The sequence below is a fragment of the Pseudophryne corroboree genome, chromosome 6 (assembly GCF_028390025.1).
Source record: "Pseudophryne corroboree isolate aPseCor3 chromosome 6, aPseCor3.hap2, whole genome shotgun sequence".
NCBI classification, from domain to species: Eukaryota; Metazoa; Chordata; class Amphibia; order Anura; family Myobatrachidae; genus Pseudophryne; species Pseudophryne corroboree.
The window spans coordinates 643,742,264-643,764,058 of NC_086449.1; the positions used below are offsets into that span (position 1 = coordinate 643,742,264).

At 43.3% G+C, this 21,795-nt stretch overlaps 1 protein-coding gene across 1 annotated transcript in view; it reads right to left on the reverse strand.

Moving 5' to 3' along the window:
- Positions 1-487: 487 nt before the first annotated feature.
- The window catches only part of LOC134933173 (exocyst complex component 1-like), a 91,678-nt gene continuing 70,370 nt past the window's right edge, over positions 488-21,795 (reverse strand). Inside the window, exons 2-3 of the mRNA XM_063928181.1 lie at positions 8,905-9,035; positions 488-4,900 (exon numbers count right to left, since the gene is read on the reverse strand). Of these exons, the coding sequence (XP_063784251.1) occupies positions 4,643-4,900; positions 8,905-8,994 (348 nt within the window). The 5' untranslated portion in view covers positions 8,995-9,035 and the 3' untranslated portion in view covers positions 488-4,642. The remainder of the gene's footprint in view (positions 4,901-8,904; positions 9,036-21,795) is intronic.

Here is a 21,795-nt window from a genome sequence, read left to right on the forward strand (position 1 = left end):
GGTTCCTCTGTGGCACACTGTTCCTGTTACCACAATATATAGATGTAACAAAAGGGTAACATAGTGTAATATTGTTTATTTCATATAGCACTCCAATGTGTGTTAGGAAAGAGAAAGTGTTGCGAGGTAAATCAAGTCCTTCTAAGGTTTGAACGCTTACACAGAAAAGACTCAATCAGCATAAGTATTGCGTCTTTAGGGCCTAATTCAGACCTGATAGCAACAGCAACATTTTTCTCTAATGGGCAGTACAGTGTAGGAGGGGCAGATATAACATGCGCAGAGAGAGTTAGATTTGGGTGGGGTGTTTTCAAACTGAAATCTAAATTGCAGTGTAAAAATAAAGCAGCCAGTATTTGTAGACAGTCAATATGTCGACAGGTGAATGTCGATGGTGTAATGTAGACATTGGTGTAATTTTAAGTAAAGCATTTAGCCATGTTAGAATTATTTATAATTTATTAACAGTTTCTTATATAGCGCAGTATATTCCATTGCGCTTTACAATTGGAAACAAAAGTGATAGAACAAAGTTAATAACAGACAGACATAGAGGTAGGAAGGCCCTGCTCACAAGCTTACAGTCTATAGGGAAATAGGCATTGATACACAAGGATAGGTGTTATCTTTTGGATCATCCAGATTGCAGAGTTTCTTCTGTATTATATAGTCACACAGCAATATTATCAAGGGGTCAGAAGAATGTGGAAGTAAAGAAAGAGAAAACATGTGTAGTTATGTGTGGACTATACATAGGGGAGGTACTCCCGACTGTTGGGATCCCGGTGCTCAGCATACCGGCGCCAGGATACCGACAACTATTTTCCCGCTTGGGGTGTCCATGACACCCCTGGAGGAAGAATAAATAAAGTTAAGAGACATGAGACCGAACAATGCAGAAGAGCTGAAGGCCGCTATTGAAGCATCCGGGTCTTCCATAACACCTCAGAAGTGCCACAGGCTGATAGAATCCATGACACATCACAGTGAGGCAGTAATTCATGCAAAAGGAGCCCAAACCAAGTACTGAGTACATATGCATGATTATACTTTTCAGAGGGCCGACATTTCTGTATTTAAAATCCTTATTTTTATTCACTTTATGTAATATTTACATTTTTCTGAGATTTTGGATTTGGGGTTATCTTACACTGTAAGCCACAATCATCAAAATGATAACAAACAAAGGCTTGAAATATCTCACTTTGCATGTACTGAGTCTATATAATATATTAGTTTCACCGTTTAAGTTGAATTACTGAAATAAATGAACTTTTGCACAATATTCTAATTTTCTGAGTTTTACCTGTAAAGGGACATGTCAGTACTTGTAGGCATATAAAGGAGTATGAGAAGGCCCAGGGATGGAATTTAAAGGGCCACATGAGAGGATTGCAAGGCATATGATAGGACTCTGAGACAGATGAGGGTGTCTGACATCTGAGATATAAAATGGCTGTAACCCTATTGTGGTTTTGGCCTCTCTGCTTGTCACACCAGCTGTCTGGGATCTGGAAATGAAATGATTTTAACTCTACACAAATCGCAAATGTTAGTTTGCAAAGTTACTGTAGGTCAAACAGGCCACAAAACTCAGTCTTTTTGTTAGGAAGACAACACATTTTCATGAAAAGAGTTTGTCTCATCTTTTAACATAGCGAGTACACAAAATCTTCTTTAAGAGACTCAATATTACACTGCCGATCTGATTCGCCGATTGCCCATTGTTGATCGCCAATCTGTTGGGAAATCAGGGAAATTTAACATGTTGAAAGTCCCTCACTCTCCGATTCCACCCACTTTTGGGTTGAATTACCAAATCTAGATTGTTCAACATGTTGGATTTCTCCAGTTCCCCAGCATCGGTAGTGTGGGTCATACTGTACATCAGACCAACTTTCCTCCAACCATCCAACTTGTCTGTCCAACTAAAAAGCTGTCCCATACACCTAACCAACTTTTTCATCAGGCCAGTCAAACAGCCAACGTTTTATCAGTCCAGAAAAGGTCTGTCCAACTTGTGATGTCACACTAGTAGATGGATAGTTTGAATAAATGCTCTAGTTACTAAATGTCTATTTATTTCAACAAAACTAGAATATTTCCTACATTTGGGCTGCTTGTCATTACTCAACTCCCAAGTCAGCGTCCCCATAGCGGTGATGTCCTTCTTTGTCCTCAGTTCGGTGCTGTGTGCTGCTGCTCCGCTGTACGTGGGGCCTGATTCATTAAGGATTGCAAATGCAAAGCTGCTCACAGCAGCTTTGCATTTCCAATCCTTAGCAATGTAAATGCAGGAGGAGGTGCATACCACCTCCTCCCTGCATTTGCGGTGCAACATCGTGACCATCGGTCACATATAAACATATTTTGTCTACCCCTTGGCAATGAGTATTCCCCTTGGCAACAAGCATTCTCCTTGACGATGAGCATGGATCCCAGAGCATGAATCCCCTGGCAATGAGCATGACACCAAGCACATAAATCCTTGGCAATGAGCATGACACCCAGCGTGTGAAACCCCTGGCAATGAGCATGAGACCAAGCACGTGAAACCCCTAGTAACAAGCAGGTAATTTAAAAGTATTTGGAGGCTTTACTATAGGGCATAATGTATCAAGGGCATTGTGGTGTATGGCATCATATGGTACAAGGGGCATTACTGTGTGGGGCTTTATATGGAGGAATGTTTATTTTTTCCAGTGGTGGCCGAGGTCTGTTGAGGCAGGGTCAAAAACTGGGGTGTAAGGTAGTCTTTTACTGCGAGGCCACGCTTATTTTTGCCATGCAAAAATTAGCAAAGGCCACGCCCCCTCACCAGGAGTGCGCACGCCAAAGTCAAGTTTGTTATGTCGGGGGTGGGGGCACTTTTTATGTCCATGGGGGGTGCAGATTTTTTTTTAAATGCTTGCACAGGGAGCCAAATTGTCTAGAAACAGTCCTGCTCCAGGCCACTGACCTGTGTAAGAGGCTGGCAGGTGGATCTTCATGACTACTTCAGCAGCTGTAGGCAGGGATGAGAAGGCATTCGACTGAGGAACACTTGGCGCCAGCCTTTAGTTGCTCCTCAGCTCATCCTCACACAAGCTGCTCACAGTGTGGGTGGGCGCCTATGTCTGCAGGGTGCTGGTGTGGTAGAAGCTGCAGTAGGTGCTGGTGTGACAGGCTGGGGAGTGAGGAGTCCCATGCGGTTGCTTCTGCTGCTGATCCTCTCTACGGGTCATAGGAGCATATGAAGGGCTCCTCCAATCAGAGCTCAGCACATGCTCCTCTGACCACTCTGGAGAGTATCCAGCTAGTTGGCTCGCTAGAATGATATTGTTCTGATGTATGGCCAGCTTAACATGAGTAATTTCCCTCCATACCAGGACAGCCAATCAGCAATTATTTAGTGTTTATATAGTGCAAGAGAAGCAATGATACCAAGTTATTGTTTAGTGTAATGTTTGCACCTGAATTCAGTATTAGGTAATGATCCCTAGTCCCCTCAGTATAAGAGCAGTGTAACTAGCAAGCATCAAACAAACCAAAAGAATGGCCAGGAAACAGGAATTAGCTTTAGTTAAAACAGTTCAACACATGCAGGTCACTGTAGTACTTGTAATGCATCGGCTTACGTTTAAGTAAACAGTTTATGCAATTAATTAAATCATATTTTGTCTATAGTGATTGCCATCATATAAATAATAATTGTAAGATTACGGGCCTATTCACTATGGGAGGTGATAAGTATCCAACTCGCAACGTGGGATACTCACCACCGGAGCAAATTAAGCGTTGCTCCGGGGCTAGACAGCTGCTCTGAATAGTATTTGTCCTGCGATCAGTAGCACTGCTACTTTAGTATTATTATTATTAATTACCAGTTATTTATATAGCACACACATATTCCGCAGAGCTTTTACAGAGAATATTTGGCCATTTACATCAGTCCCTGCCCCAGTGGAGCTTACAACCTATATTCGTATATTCCCTACCACATTTATACGCACACATTCATACTAGGTTTAATTTTGTCAGAAGCCAATTAACCTACCAGTATATTTTTGGATTGTGGGAGGAGTACGCAGAGGAAACCCACGCAAGTACGGGGAGAATATACAAACTCCACACAGTTAGGGCCATGGTGGGAATCGAACCCATGACCTTAGTGCTGTGTGGTAGTAATGCTAACCATTACACCATCCGTACTCATAATTACCATTCCCATAGCCAGCGTCTGTGTATGTGTGACCCGAGGTCAGGCATGTGCAGAGCCGCTGGTCACACAATGAGCAGGCGCAGGAGGAATCAGCTGGTATCCCTCTTTGCATCACCAGAACTCCTTCCCATAGGAAAGAGCAGGGCTCCGAGAACAAGTGCCATTAATGGCGTTTGTTCTCGCAGGCAGTGTGATGAATATCAGGTGTTCCTATCAAACCCCTAAAGATGAATGTCACATTTCATAAAATATGCTTAAACTAGCATTTCTGCATGTGTAAGGGGCATTTAGTGATGATGAATAGGCCCAATGTTATAATATATATGAATATGCAAGAATACATGTGTAAAACATTATATATAGTATTTACCATCAAACCACAGTACGAGAACTGCATTCCATTTCGTACTGCACTGGCATTACTAAATAGGTGAGCAAACCTTATAAGCAGCTACAAACACAAAGACAGCCAAAGACTTGAAGACAAAGCTTCATGGATAACACAGCATCATCAGATCCTAGACAAGAGCTACTTTTCCCAACAAAATCATGGTCAAAATGAATCCACTGGAGCTCACGTTGAAGATATTCTTTGCTCATCTTGCGTAAACACCGCAGGAAGGCATATTTAGATGCAGTACTGTAGGCTTCCAAAGTGAAGGTCTCAGCATCAAAATGCATTGTGAAAGTAGCATTGTCCTAAAAATAAAGAAATATTTATTTTATATAACTAAAATCCAAATTACATGTACTATGTTTTCTATTTTTATAGTGTTTATTCTTAATTTTATCAGTAAGAAGACAAAATAAAAGCCATGGTAACGTTCTAAAATGTTTTTAGTAGAGAGGTGTCTGAACATCTTTCTTGAGGTAGCTGTGTAGAAAATATAGTACACTATAGCCCCGTATACACAGGGGAGATGTGTGCTGAGCGATCTAGCACAGACCACTCAGCACACATCTCTCCCCCTGCTCAGCACAGCGCGATGTGTGCTGAGCGAGGTTGGGGGTGGGGGGGCTAATTTCACCCAGTGGAAATCTGTAATTAAAAATCCTTGTCTCTAATATTTTCAATACATGAGGATGTAAAGCAAAGGCCTCATTAGCCAAAAAACATATATAAGGCCATATGTAATTTTCTCTCTCATGGGCAAGTTCAGGGTATTGTTGTTCAGCTTGTCATTAAACAGTGTGCTTCATGGTCCCGATTCAAGGTGGAGCGCATTATTAATGAGGCCTTTTACAGGGCAAATATTGGAACACTTTCCCAGTGCACCTGCCTGACAGATGACCACCCTATGCCTCACCTCACTGAATTCAATCTACCCTGCCCCACTCAGGACCTTCTTTTTGTAAGGACGCAATGGACAGTTGCCCAAGGGCCCCAGGAGTTGCAGGGCCCTAGGCTGATAGATGAGGGGGCCTTTTTTCCAGGGGTACCAGATTTTTGTAAATCGGCCCTGGAGAGCCTGTGATATCAGACTTCAAAGCAGTGGTCCTATCCGAGCCTGTTAATTGCTCTTCCCAGCCAGATATCTCGGGTTCTGTCTGACATGGAGGTTTTCCTGAGGGTATACTCCAAAAGCAGGGACTTTCCCCTTTTGGGGGACATTGGCAGCTTCTCTCTACTATGCCCAGAACCAAAGATATCAGACTTCCAGCAGATGGTCTCTGCTCCAGCTCCACATGCCTGGTATGCAGTTTTATATTTTTGTTGGTGGATTGCTCTGGCTCCTGAACTCTGAACCCCAAGTCCCCAGTACTGCCTGAAAGGTGGCACTCTAGGTTTTTTTATCCAATTGAAAGCTAAGAAATCTATTTTCAGGAACTGGAGATATCTGCAGTTGAGCAAGCTGCCCTCCCACTGGAAAATTATGACTATTAAGCCTTCCCCTGTGTATTAAACACCCCTACCACTTTGGAAGTTGTGTACTGGGGCCCCTTCATTCAGGCCAATACCCCCTTCTACAGTTTAGTGTTCTCCCTCCCACCTCATCTCCCACCATCTGTGCAGTAAAGGAGTAATTAGCAGAAATTACTTCTCCAGGTCCTACAAGCTGAGTGGGAGATAGAATAACCCCTATTGCCCAAGGGACATCAAAGCTGTCGCTTATACACACTCCGGCCCCTACTGCTGGAGGATGGGTAGGGGCCCCAGTGCATTGCTTTGCCTAGGGGCCTACACTGCTGTTAAGATGGCCTTGGCCCCACTTCCCCCACCACCTGCTCCTGGTTATGTTCGCCGGGACTATACCCAGCATGGACACTATGACATGCAGCAGACATCACAGTCTATGCTATTGCAACCTTCCCCACCACCACCTACTGCGGCAGAGGGTAGTGTACCACTTCACTTCTACAGTCCCAACCATCTCGCCAAGATACATTTCACTATCTGACTCTCAACAACAGTAGCTGCTTCAGTACTATAATAGTGACAGGCAAGAGAGAAGGGGTAGGCTGCGGCCCCAACTATTGCTCGCCAGTGTCACTGCCCCATCATATCTGGCACATATCTGGTGCATGGCCCCCTAGCCCCCCACCACCACAGTTATGGCCCTGCCATGGCATATAAGCTCGCAACTCATAACTCATTGAAAGGCAATGTAGAACCTGTAAAAGCACCAGGTCCTAAGTGCTGTAATGAAAAAAATGTACATACTGTATGTTCCCCGTGTAGAAACCATTTTATTCTAGAAATTCTGGCTGCATTTCGTTTTAGATTAATCTAGTTGTAGATTAATTTGTTTTGTCACTTAGCAATGTGGTAAAGGATCTATAGTAATAGATGACACTAGGTAGAGTTAGCATGTTAATAAAATTTATACGGGTTATCAATAGAATGTTTCGGTAGGCACAGAACAAAGGGGGTCATTCCGAGTTGATCGCTCGTTGGCAATTTTTGCAACGGAGCGATTAAGGCCAAAATGCACATGCGCATGGTACGCATGAAGTTGAAGTGATCGGAGTGTGATTGACAGGAAGTGGGTGTTTCTGGGAGTGTGCAGAAAAATGCAGGCGTGTCAGGGAAAAACGCGGGAGTGTCTGGAGAAACGGGGGAGTGGCTGGCCGAACGCAGGGTGTGTTTGTGACGTCAAACCAGGAACGAAACGGCCTGAGCTGATCGCAATCTGTGAGTAGGTCTGGAGCTACTCAGAAACTTTTCTATTTTCTATTCGCAATTCTGCTAATCTTTCGTTCGCTATTCGGCTAAGCTAAGATACACTCCCAGGGGTGGCGGCCTAGCGTGTGCAATGCTGCTAAAATCTGCTAGCGAGCGAACAACTCGGAATGACCCCCATAATGTCAACATTGGTCATGGTGTCAGTCATATGACCACCGGAATCCCATCCGCCGGGATATCGTATATATCTCCATGAAAATGCTTTAACTATGGATAACCAGTCTTTCCATTTTCATTTACTGCATAGACTTTTGTTCTGGACATGTATTTACATTTTCATTATTCATTCTAATAAAACCAGACTGCACAAAAAATTGTACAAATATTAATTTAAATAAATGATATGTAGAAGGAATCAATGGATATCAGGACAGACAGACATTTTAAAAATAAGATATCTAATGAAGAGGACCTACATTGAAACTAGGAGTGGGGCTGAAAGGGAACATAAACAAGAACAGTTTCTAGGGATCTATCACACAGAAAGGCTGACATAGGGGGTAATTCCAAGTTGATCGCAGCAGGATTTTTGATGGCAATTGGGCAAAACCATGTGCACTGCAGGGGGTGGCAGATATAACATTTGCAGAGAGAGTTAGATTTAGGTGGGTGGGTTATATTGTTTCTGTGCAGGGTAAATACTGGCTGCTTTATTTTTACACTGCAAATTAGATTGCAGATTGAACACACCCCACCCAAATCTAACTCTCTCTGCACATGTTATATCTGCCTCCCCTGCAGTGCACATGGTTTTGACCAATTGCTAACAAAATTTCTGCTGCAATCAACTTGGAATTACCCCCATATTCATGGAAGAGTATCTCAGCAGTTGCAGTGGGAATTTGACCAAAAAAGTCCCAGAGAATTCAGTGGGACCAGCAATCAGATTTTGTTAAACTGTAAAAATATTAAAGAAAAAACACAATAATCCCCAACCAAAGAAAGAGTAATACCAATAATAAAAAAAAACCTACACAAAAATGCAGACTACGGGGTAAATTTACTAAATCTTCTAAAACAGAGAATTGGTGATGTTGCCCATAGCAACCAATCAGATGCTGTCTGTCAATTCTCTGTTGCCTTAGAAAATCATAGACAGCATCTGATTGGTTGCTATCGGTAACATCAACAATTCTCTGTTTTAGAAGCTTTAGTAAATTTACCCCCCTACATGTAATGTCTTTTCTGTTGAATCCTCGGTTTTTATGATTAGAAATTACCTAATGATGATTGAACACAAACCATGCTTTCCATGTCATTTGATCCTTATCAGTCATCGGAATTAAATGCTTTTATGTTTGCACCACATCACTACAAGTATAATGGAAGTTATGATGTTATAGGCTTTTAAAACCACCTACATAACACCTATTGGTGTTTGGAAAATCTGCACACAGCAAATGCATGTAATGATTGGTGAAAGACAAAGTTAGCTTTACTAAAAAAAACACAACCCTATTGAATAGCATGATAGGCCTTATAGTCCCCAATACAATTTCTGGCATATGACTCTACTTACCTGTGAGTAATCTAAACCATCAATAAGCGTCAAATCCTTTAAATACCATGTATTCCGTGATTTGCATGTTGCAGCGACTTTCTCGTCCATAACATATAACCAGGACAGGCAGACAGAATTTGTGGAAGACACTGTAATATCAAATAATGAATGTGCATTGTAATGTTAGCTACGAGCAGTACATAGAGGACTCGCATAGTTTATTGGTGATCAGCTGTTATTATTTGTCATAATGCAGGGAAACGAAAGCTAAACACAACACATTTGAGGCTTGATGTATTAAGTTTTAAATTGGATCCGACCAGGTTCCCGACTGTCAAAATACAGACGCCGGAATCCAGACACTGATCAGATTACCGGCAGCAGCTTCCTGAATTAGATCACAATGATGGTACCGGCATCCCAACAGTCGAGATCCCGATCAAGTGACTGATGGGCCGCCAGAGGGCCATTTAGGTTTAGGCCGTGGGGGAAGGGTTAGGCTGTGGGGAGGGGAAGTTAGCTTTAGGATGCAGGAAGGGAGGGGTTAGGGTTAGGCACCAACTGGGTGTTAGGTTTAGGCTGCAGCAAGGGAAGATTAGGATTAGGGTGCTAGGTGGTGAGGGGTCGAATGCTTACCCGACCCCCATCGGGATTCTAAACATCGGAATACCACAGTTGGTATTCTGACTGCCGGCATCCCAACCACCGGCATTTCAGCCCCAAATGCCTTCAAAACTCTGGATGGGGGTTGGGAGGTTAGGTTTAGGCTTTAGAAGGTGGGTTAAGGTTATTGGACAGGAATGGTTGGTTAGGTTAGGGGGGGTTAGGGTTAGGCACTTTCAAGGGGAGGGTTAGGCACCACTGGGGAGGGTTAGGGTTAGGCACCCACAAGGGAAGGTTAGAGTAGGGGGCAGGGAGGGTTAGGGTACTGTTTGTGGGGCTGTCGGTATTCTGATGGTTGATATGCCTCTGTCCCTTGGTATATCATACAGAATCCATTAAGTCATGTACCTATATATACAAGATCCTCCTCATGCCCCTTTATGCAACTGGAGCCTGTTTAGTCATGCACCTATATATGCCCATTTATGAAATCAGAGTACCATCAGTCATGCCCCTATATTTGCAAGAGCCCCTCATTCATCTTTATACCATTATTTTGCTGTGTCATTCATATAATTTATGTATTCTCTATTTTAAAGTATACCCAATAAAGCTATATTTTTAAGGGGAACATGCTGAGAGGGAGGGACTCCTCCATGGCTAGGCTGGTCCTCCAGACAAGCCCCGACCCAGGTAATCGGTACTACTTCCTCTCACTGCTCCCGGATGTAGAGTTGAACAACCACCTATTTGCAAAGCATACAGTATCTTGTGTGTTCTTCTCACACAACACTTGCTATGGAAGTGCACATAAGTACAGGCATAGCTTGGATGTAACTGGATGTTGTCATGTAGGAAAGCTTCACACTATGCAGAAGTAGACAGAAGCATAAATACACCTAGAATATCTCTTTCCTCAAGTATAAGGTAGGTAGAAGTGTACATTGTTGGTAATGACTACTAGCACACCAGGTATAAATATAGGGGCATTTCTATAAGTTGCATCCATGTCTGCATACGTGTGAGAATCTACATCTTTGGAGCATCATAATGAAAGCTCATTTTCATTCCATTCTGTATCAGACCCAATAGGGGGAAAGTAATAGTGGGCCAGATGTAATGCCGCCCGAGTTTGGCAGCCATGAGGGATGCCATCGGAACTCTAATGGTTTTTTTAAAGGGGCAATCACTTATGAATCATGTCTTTGCCTTGTAAGTGATTGTCCCTTTAAATAAAAGTCAGAGATCTGCCGGCATCCCGCATGGTCGCCAAACTCGGGCAGCATTACATCCGAACCAGGGTTGTGAGCGCTCTCTTGTTTTTAAAGTGGCAATCATTTACTTGCCAAAACCAGGTTGAATTTGCCATGTAAATGATAGCCACTTTAAAAAACAGGAGAACGCTCCCAAAATCTCCCACTTCCTGATTCTCATACCCTATTACATACCCACCCCCACCCCCATGTCTTTAACTAATGTAAAATAACGTAAATTAATTTATATGTAGTACACTGCACATGGCAAAAGTAAAGTAATAAGGTGCACAAAGCTGAAACTACTAGCCATTGCAGCACAAAAATAACAATGTACATACCTGACATAAATATTTCAGAGGATAAAGATTTATTGCAGAATACTTACATGCGCACTACAGTATATAAATATTTCATACGGTAAAAATGTAAATATTTAATATGCCTAATACAGCTAAGGAAATACTTGGTACAGTATATCTGAAATAGCCATTTATAATGTTTCTGCAACTCATTTATTTTTCATTGGTATCTAGACCTCTATATAAGTGTCAAAAAATGACAAAATCCTTTCTATGCTCCCCGAACTCAGGAGCTTGCTCTCTCCTGACAGAAGAAACATATACTCAGCACTGTGCAAATCCATATTTCCTCAAGAGACAGGTTCTCTTTTATTTGCATGAGATAATCCTACAACATTAAGATTTTTGGAATCTATACAACACAGCAGGTTTATAAAATCATGAATGGCTTACCATGTAATCAGTGGTTAATCATCATTCACACATAGCTCTAAATACCTTTATATCTCCATCTATAAGTCACTGAGGAAAACATATGCTTTATAATTGATACAAAATTGTATGTTTTAATACTTTGTCATGGTCTCCCAACCTGTGTCCTGAAGACATACTAAGGGGTACATTTACTAAGATGGGAGTTCTATATAAGATGGAATGTTTCCCATAGCAACCAATCAGATTCTACTTCTCATTTATCTAGCACCTTCTAGAAGATAATACCTGGAATCTGATTGGTTGCTATGGAAAACATCCCATCTTAAATAGAACTCCCATCTTAGTAAATTTATCCTATACAGTCCAGGATTTAGTGATATTCATGCTTGAGTAAATCAAAATAACTGAGGTACTAATTAGGTCACCTGTGCTTAAGCATGGCTATCCTTTAAACATGGTCCGTTAGAGTGCCTTGAGGACAGTGGTTGGGAACCCCTAATCAATGTAGAATTAAAGAATGTTTACAGGAAGATTATTTGACACCTGTTTGTATGTGTAGTACAGGATTTAATCTTTGTAACAACATTTTGCATTCAAATACAACAATTACAGTTACCCTACAAAAAAATCATCAGAGACATAAACATACAGTACATACCTGAAACACAAAGATAGTTCTTTGTATCTTCTTTATTTAAGTTTGAAAGCTGTAGGACATGAGTAAGTTTATCGCCTTTAAATTGAAATACCTCCTTCTGTAAGTTACTTTTGAGCATTGAAACCATAGTCTTCCAGGGGTGATAACCAGGACGTCTTGTGCATAGACTGAGCCAGTGCTCATATGAGTATAGCAGCTTATTGTGTCTTATATGACAAGCTTTTATATATTTTCATTTTAACAAATCTGCGCTCAATATTTTCCAAACCATGGAATCAATGATCTCTCAGCTCAGTGACAGAGGTAAAAGATGGAATATCTAATCATTCAAAACATGAAGTCATATGTGGTCAGGATATAGGACGTGTATTTGTTACTTCCGGGTGATGCGTTTTAGTGGATGCTACAGAGCCAGACTAACAATGAGACAGACGAAGCTCCATTTCCAGGCCTCCACACAAACATAGACCCATCCAGAGGTTAAAGTGATCCGGAACCAGGCGGAACTGCGTTCCGTCAGTTCCATTTGGGGACGGAACCAGTTCCGCCTCCTCCGGCCCACCTAACCCACGATGTCAGCCTGAGCGCAGGGAGTTGCCGGGCGCCCGCTGGTAACAAAATCTCAGCGAATGCCCGGCATCTCCCAACTCCCTCCCCACAGTGGCAGCTGGGCCCGGAGGCAGAAGCTCACTACTGAGCTCCGGCTTCTGGCTTTTGCAGTGTGCTGTGTGCTATGGGAGAGACATCATGATGTCTCTCCCATAGTTACGAAGAGCGGGAGGCAAGGAAGGATGGCAGTGGTCAGCCACAGAAGCAGGGCTTGGAGAGTATATTGTGTTTGTTTTATTTTTGTGTATATGCGGCATATCTACAGGGGGTTTATCTACAAGGGGCATACCTAAAGGGGCATATCTACAAAGGGCATAACTAAAGGGGGTGTATCTACAAGGGACATAACTACAGAGGACAAATCTACAGAGGGCATAACTAACTAAAGGGTGCAAATCTGGGGGGGGAATTTACTGGGGGCATATCTGCAGGGTACATAACTACAGCGGGCATATCTGCTGGAGGAAGCATAAAGGAAGCATATCTACAGGGGGCATAACTAAAGAGGACATTACAAAAGGGTGCATATATACTGGGGTCATATCTAAAGAGGGCATACCTAAAGAGGGCATATCAATAGGGGGCATAACTGTAGGGGACATATCTACAGGGCATATCTGCAGGGGGCAAATCTACTGGGGGCATAACTACAGGGGGCATATCTACTGGGGGCAATACTACATGGGGCATTACTACTGAGGGCGTTACATAGGGGACACTTCATAAGGGGCATCACTTCTGCGGACATAAGGGACACTACTACTGGAGGCACTGCATAAGGGGCACCAATACTATGGGTATAAGGGGCACTACCACTGTGGGCACTAACACTACAGTGGGCATTGCATAAGGGACACTACTACTGTGGGCATTGTATAAGGGGCACTATTGCTGTGGGCATTATGTGTATTTGGGGTAATACTGCTGTGGGCTTTGTGTATAATATGTGTCATAATATGAATAAGGGACACTACTATGTGGTTTAACGTGAATCAGATTGTGCTACTGTGATGTGTAATTTGAATTGAAGATACTATTGGGTGACCATGCCCCTTTCTTTTTGAGGCCACACCCCTTTTTGTGGCGCATGCCTCAGGTGCACGGGCGGTGGAGGGGGGGTGAGTTCCACCACCTTTCTAGGACCACTTTAAGCACTGGGCCCATTATTATGGTAGCATAAGGATGACCAGCTGCCTAGCTGGCTACACAGATGGCCATAAATCCTAAGTATTAAAATCATTTATCTAGTTCTCTGTTTATATGTATTTAGGTAGACAGTGGGGCTGATAGTGTAGGTGGTGTACACACCTATGTGGCTCTGGCCACACACATGCAGAACCGGACACAGGTCCTACCCGTCTCAGTATAGGCCCTTGAACATTTTCAGCTCCAGGTCCATGTGAACCTTAATCTAGCTCTGGGCTGCTGAGGAAGGCAGATGTACTTTTATTTTCTATACCAGGACAATATTAAGTATTTAACAAATGACAGTGCTGTACAGAGAATGTGTAGTATTTCACAACAGTTACCACCATATTGGAGCCTGCACCTTAATTCACTATCTCATAAAAAGTCCACAGAGACATGGTCAACAGATACTAGAGAAAGCAGCGAGGGGATAGGACATAAATACAGTCAAGGATATACAGTGCATCTGGAAAGTATTCACAGCGCTTCTGTTTCCACATTTTGCTATGTTACAGCCTTATTCCAAATGGAATAAATACATTTTTTCCCTCAAAATTCTACACACAATACCCCATAAAGACAATGTGAAAAAAGTTTTTCTGAGATGTTTGCAAATTTATTAAAAATAAAAAAACTAAGAAATCACATGTACATAAGTATTCACAGACTTTGCTCAATACTTTGTTGGCACACCTATCTTTGGGCATTTTCACCTATTCTTCTTTGTAGCACCTCTCAAGCTCCATCAGGTTGGATGGAATGCGTCGGCGCACAGCCATTTTCAGATCTCTCCAGAGATGTTCAATTGGATTCAAGTCTGGGCTCTGGCTGGGCCACTTAAGGACATTCACAGAGTTGTCCTGAAGCCACTCCTTTGATACCTTGGCTGTGTGCTTAGGGTCGTTGTCCTGCTGAAAGATGAACCATCGCCCCAGTCTGAGATCAAGAGAGCTCTGAAGCAGGAAGAGAGCTCTGAAGCAGGTTTTCATCCAAGATGTCTCTGTACATTTCTGCATTCATCTTTCCCTCTATCCTGACTAGTCTCCCAGTTCCTTCTGAAAAACATCCCTACAGCATGATGCTGCCACCACCATGCTTCACTGCAGGGATGGTATTGGCCTGGTGATGAGTGCTGCCTGGTTTCCTCAAAACATGACGTCTGGCATTCACGTCAAAGTGTTCAATCTTTGTCTCATCAGACCAGAGAATTTTATTTCTCATGGTCTGAGAGTCCTTCAGGTGCATTTTGGCAAACTCCTGGCGGGCTGCCATGTGCTTTTACTAAGGAGTTGCTTCCGTCTGTCCACTCTACCATATAGGTCTGATTGGTGGATTGCTGCAGAGATGGTTGTCCTTCTGAAAGGTTCTCCTCTTTCGACAGTGGAATGCTGTAGCTCTGACAGAGTGACCACTGGGTTCTTGGTCTCCTCCCTGACTAGGGCCCTTCTCCCCCGATCGCTCAGTTTAGATGGCGGCCAGTTCTAGAAAGGATCCTGGTGGTTCCAAACTTCTTCCATTTATGGATGATGGAGGCCACTGTGCTCATTGGGACCTTTAAAGCAGCAGATATTTTTGTGTACCCTTCCCCAGATTTGTGCCTCGAGACAATCCTGTCTCGGAGGTCTACAGACAATTCCTTTGACTTCATGCTTGGTTTGTTCTCAGACATGCACTGTCAAGTGTGGGACCTTATATAGACAGGTGTGTGCCTTTCCAAATCATGTCCAGTCAACTGAATTTACCACAGGTGGACTCCTAAGCTGTAGGAACATCTCAAGGATGATCAGTGGAAACAGGATGCACCTGAGCTCAATTTTGAGATTCATGGCAAATGCTGTGAATACTTATGAACATGTGATTTCTTATTTTTTCATTTTGAATAAATTTGCAAAAATCTAAAAAAAAACTTTTTTCATGTTGTCATTATGGGGTATTGCGTGTAGAACTTTGAGGGAAAAATTAATTTATGCCATTTTGGAACAAGGCTGTAACATAACAAAATGTGGAAAAAGTGAAGCACTGTGAATACTTTCCGGATGCACTGTAGTAGGCAGACCATATTATCCTTTTAACCTGGGACACTCATGAATTACACAGGTTCTGTGGCTGCTTAAACCCAGGTGAAATGCAGGCTTATAGTCAGCCAGCCACAGAACGTGTTTAATTCATGAGTGTACCAGGTTAAAGGGATAATATGGTCAGCCTACAGTGACTGTAATGTTGCCATGGCTGCTGTCAATCTAGGCTATATAAGGCTTTGGGCAGGGCCGAAAGTAGGACTTTCATCATCCGGGGCAAGGTAGTAATTTGTCGCGCGTCTCCAGCTCCCCCCCCCCCCCCCCCCCCAAAAAAAAAGTCATAAACAACACAAAAAAACAAGAAAACAAACGAACCCTATCCGATTAAAATAATCACATTATCAAAAATTTAGAAATATAGGGTGATACTGCTGGACAATATTCCCCTATGTGCCTCAAATGCCCTATCCGTCACATGCCCTGCCAGCATGTTTAACTACATGCTCTTCTGTGTGTCCCCATACATTGCACTATATCATAACACTTTATCACTGCATTACTTTCCACTATCCACTGCACTACATTCCACTATCCACTGCACTACATCACTATACTATATCCCCTACATGCTGAACTACATCACTACATGCCCCTATGCACTGCACTACATAGCCTATATGCTACACTACATCACTATACTACATCCAATTATATGCTACACCACATCAGTGCACTACATGCCCCTATACACTGCAATACATTACTACACTACATACCCTGTATGGTACACTCCATCACTGCACTACCCCCCCCCCCCCTATAAGCTGCACCAAATCCCCCCATCTCGGAGGCAAAGTAGAAGTTGATACTGCTAACTGGGAGCACAGTGTGCTTCGATAGCTTACACGGTGCACCGCACACTAGTCGCAGCACTGCATGGAAAAGAAGAGAGTTTAAGACAGTAGCCAACATAGAAGAGATCCCAGGTACTGAAGCTCACCCACACAGCATCGGAGCCAGCTGCGGGCAGACAGATGGGTCAGATACATTGCCATGGGAGCGGTCTGCTGTCTCAGTGGAGCAGCACAGCACTGCCAGTAAAAATAAAAAAAATCAGAAAAAACCTTGGTCCTGCGTAACTCCTTGGCGTCCCCTCAAATCCTGCACCCGGGGCACATGCCCCCTTAGCCCCTAACCCCCCATCCCCTCTAGTTACAGCCCTGCTTTGGGTGTTGCTCACAAGCCACCCTTGCCTGGATGTCACCCTCTGTATCTGCAAGGTGACTGCATCATAAAAGCAATCTATTGTTGTGTGAAGCATATTAAATCTACAACATACATATGTGAAATTTTTAATATACATCAGAAAATCATTTGTTGTATTATCTGTTATTTAGAAGAAAAGAAGTTACGTATACATATGGCGCTCAGAGGAATAAATAAAATAGAATCCACCTAAGACAAAATGTGGAGCATTTGCAGGCACACAAAAAAACTATAGAGCAATAATCACCCTAAAAGATTTCCAAAAGAGATGTTGGAGATAGACAATTCAGGTGGATTTTATTTTTTCCTCTGAGCGCCATATGTATACGTAACTTCTATATAAACATTTTTAAGTGTTGTGGATGTACACTTTTGTCACATATATTTTGGCTGCACCTCTGGTTTCAATTCACTTATTTTCCTATTCCTTCTTCCATTGTCTTATTATCTGTTATTTATCAAGTCTAAATCACTCTCTAATATGCTTCACATGTACAATAAAGACATTTAAAAATCAGATTTAATCAGGAAGCACAATGCATAAGATGAGCAAGTGCTTATACAGCAGTTTATTGTGTCTTATACAGTATGTTTCATGTTAACAAACCTGCGTCTTGTATTTTCCAAAGCATTAGATCAATGTCAGTTCACTGAAGCTAAAAGCTGGAATACGTAATCAATCAAAAATGGAAGCCATAAAAGTAATGTGGTCAAGTTACAGGATGAGTGCAGTGAAGTTTTGTAAATGGCTTCTGAGGAGGGTACTCATTTTAACCCCTGCAGTGCTAAGTGCAAGTGGGACTTGTTCTACTCACATACAGACGTTCTAAAATGCATCCTTAGAGCACATTAGATACAAAGTAATAGAAATACTACTTACATATAGGTGGGGGTCAGGTGGAAGAGGCAGCAATGCATGATAAATCAAAGAACATGCTGGCTCCCTCTTCTATACTATAGTACAGAGGTTCTCAAACTCGGTCCTCAGGACCCCACACAGTGCATGTTTTGCAGGTAACCCAGCAGGTGCACAGGTGTATTAATTACTCACTGACACATTTTAAAAGGTCCACAGGTGGAGCTAATTATTTCACTTGCGATTCTGTGAGGAGACCTGCAAAACATGCACTGTGTGGGGTCCTGAGGACCGAGTTTGAGAACCTCTGCTATAGTAGAAAAATATTTAGGGCAGGATGTACTAAGCATATATACATTCCACCACACATTGCATTGATACTAATCACATTTGTGCTAACATATGCGATTAGTATCACAAAGTACAGCTCTTCTGATAAGAGCTGTCCTCTTGGATCAGCGCTGGACACTGGACTTCCAGGTTTTAGCGCCGGGAGTCCATCTGCACATGCACAGAGTGAAGCGACGGCCGCGGGGTGTGCTGGGAAGGATCCGATTGGATCCCTCTCAGAAGGCCAAAAAACAAATAATAGAAAGCACTAGCAAGCGACATATGTATGTATAAAGTTCTTTATATTTTATTAATCTGCTTTTAAACATACTAGTCAAATAAAAATAATATAAATCACACCTTTACCCAGATGCACATTTCTATGTTTGCTTTTTAAAGGGTTGAGTATTCCCTGTTCTAGAAAGCTGCAATCAGATAGTTGCCATCCAAGGGGAGTGTAAATTCGGCCGTGCAAGTGTGCGATTGCATGTGTACGCGCCGTACTAAACATATCCCTCAGTCAGCGGACAGCTGCAAATCCGTTCGCACCACACTCACCATCTAATGTTTATACCAGTGTATGTAGTCTGTGCGCAGCCCAGGACTTACTCCTACAGTGCGAAGAGAACAGGCTGATCGGGTCCGGAGCTGACATCACAAACCCTCCCTGAAAACGTTTGGGAATGCCTGGGTTTTCCCTGACACTCCCAAATACCGGTCAGTTACCACCCACAAACGGCCTCTTCATGTCAATCAGCTTGCGAATGGCTGTGCAATTAGAATTGTCGCGCCAACTTGTTGCTGTTTGGCAATGCCTATTGTTTGGTGACGTGCGTGCACATTGCGGTGCATGCGCAGTCAATGCGAAAACACACAGCAGCGATCAGGTCTGAATCGGGCCCTTTGTGCAAGTTCTCCCATTTTTTTTAAAGCAGCAATCATTTACACGGCAAAACCAGGTTCATAAATGTTTGCCGCTTTATGGGTGGCCTTATGTCTGACCACATTGAAGAAAAGCAGAGTAGAGAGAGTTCTCTTCCTGCTTTCTCACAGAGAGAAAGGGAAGGGGGCCCTAATTTGCACACCATAATTAAGTAATGAGGCGCTACTCTGCTTGAGACTTAATACAGTGTACAGGGGGGGGGGGGAAATGCAGGTGCACTATCTCACACTTGCTCAACCTGTAATAACCAGAGGAGTTTAGCATAATCCTGGCCAGGGCTATGAGCTTACCCACCACACCAAGGTAGCCTCTCATTGGGTAAGTCCCTAACACTAACTACAGGGGTTCAGGTCCAGCGGGCAGGACACCCCAAAGCCACCCAGCCAGACAACCCCAGGGCACTGCAAGAGTGATACAAACAAAGAGTTAAGTGGGTAGGAGAAGCTACTGCTGCATGTGTAAGTAATGTGAAGAGTTAAAGAAATTGGTGTGAAAATGTTATATATATATATATATATATAAAACAAACTATAAGTGCCATAGTGTATTAAAATAAATGTTAGATTGCGGTGCCCCCCAGGGGTGCCCAGCCACGGCAGGTCCAGGGAACCCCGCACCCCAGAGAATCCCCCCAATATTGACTGCCATAGTAAACAAAATGTAGGAGTCTTTCCTCAGTGTGCTCATTCCACATATGCAGGCCAGAGTGCTGGACTTTCTATTTAAAATCAGTGAGGGGTGGGTGGGGCAGGTTGCTATATTAGGCTGAAGGTGTCTTCTACCTTCAGAAATACTGCACTCACAGAGAGCTGGTCTTTTGCATGACCACCGTATTGGAAATATGTGTGTGCAGGATTGATAATGTGGCAGAGTTTCTGTACACAGCAGTGAATGCCATAAGACAACAAATAGCTCAGTTGCTTAACTACTATTGTGGTGTATTGAAGGAATAATGGGTACACTACAGCCGTACTTACAGTTATATAGATTAGTTAGATGGAGTGGAACTTGAGCAGAGCAGGAGGCCATACAGCTTCCCAACCAGTGAGTGTACGTAGCAGGATGCTGGAACAGAGTCTAGAATAGCAGGTAGTTACAAGTTCACCGGAGCTAAGTGGAAGACTACTGTCTCAGATGAACAGTGCTTAAGTCAGTGGCCATCTTGGTATAGGAAATTGAGCCTGACTGGAGGAACAATATAAGTATGCACAGTAGCGCACTTCTCTTTCAACATCCCGGACCCCCACTGCACACGTGAAAGCAAGACCACGTGCACTGGGCTTCAAATATATGTTGCTATGTTTGGCATTTGCAAAAGATACAATAAAAAGGTTTTGCAAAACTTTAAAGCGCTCTCAGAGTACACATGAAGGGCTAAATGTAATAACCTACGAGAAGCCGGAGCATGAATGGTTGGTTTTGACTTGTAAATGATTGCCACTTTCAGAATACACGCATTCTTGCACATAGGGCTCGATTCAGCATGGATCGTAGAAGTGCTAAAATCGCAGTCTAAGTCCCACCGGGACAGGGCATTCCCGCTGCGTTTTAGTGGCGGCATGCGGCGTCGGGGGGAAGGGGCTAGTCCGAACAATGCGGGCAGCTCCGGACCATTTGCAGGGGGCGCGCCTCGGCAGCTGTATGACATCACATGCAGGCGCTGCATTTTAGCGGGTGGAGGGGGTGCAGGACCCAGCATGCGGGTAGGCCTTGCCCAGTGCTGGGCGACCCCCAGCATGTTAGTGGAAAGAGTTGTAGTTTTGTGAACTCATGCAGAATTAGGCCCATTGGGCCTAAATCAGTATGGAATGCATCAGTGATGCGTTCACATACTAAAGCCCTTGTGTACTGTGCGCAAGCGCAGGAGCCATACTGTGCATGTGCACACAGTGAGACTGACGGGCAGAGGCATTCGTGGGGCAGGGCGGGGGCATCGACGCACTGTTTAATGGGCACTCGGCATGCGGGGTGGCCTTGCCCTGTGCTGGGTAGCCCCCTGCATGTTAGTGGAATTTTCACAAAACTACAACTCATGTTGAATTAGGCCCATAGTCCTGCACCTCTAGCTTCTCGCAGACTATTACATTTAGCTCTAAATCGCCACAGTGGCGAACAGCAGCAATATATGGTGATCAGTGCCAATCCCAGATGTATTAGGGAACTGGTTAATCCTTGGAACTATCTGTGTCTCCCTTCCCCTATGTACTTTGCAGCAACATGGGTCGGAAGGACACACAAAACAGGTAGAATAGTGCAGTAATCCTTTAAAATGAAAAGTATTTAATGACACAATATAGTACTTACAAAACACAATTCTAAAAAGCATTTAAAACCTCCACAATGGCACAACAGCAACAGCTTGGAGTAATGACAGCAAGTCCCAGGTGTAGCAGAGTTATTGAGGGATATGGGTTCCGGATAGCTGTGTAATTTTAGCATTCTGTTTTG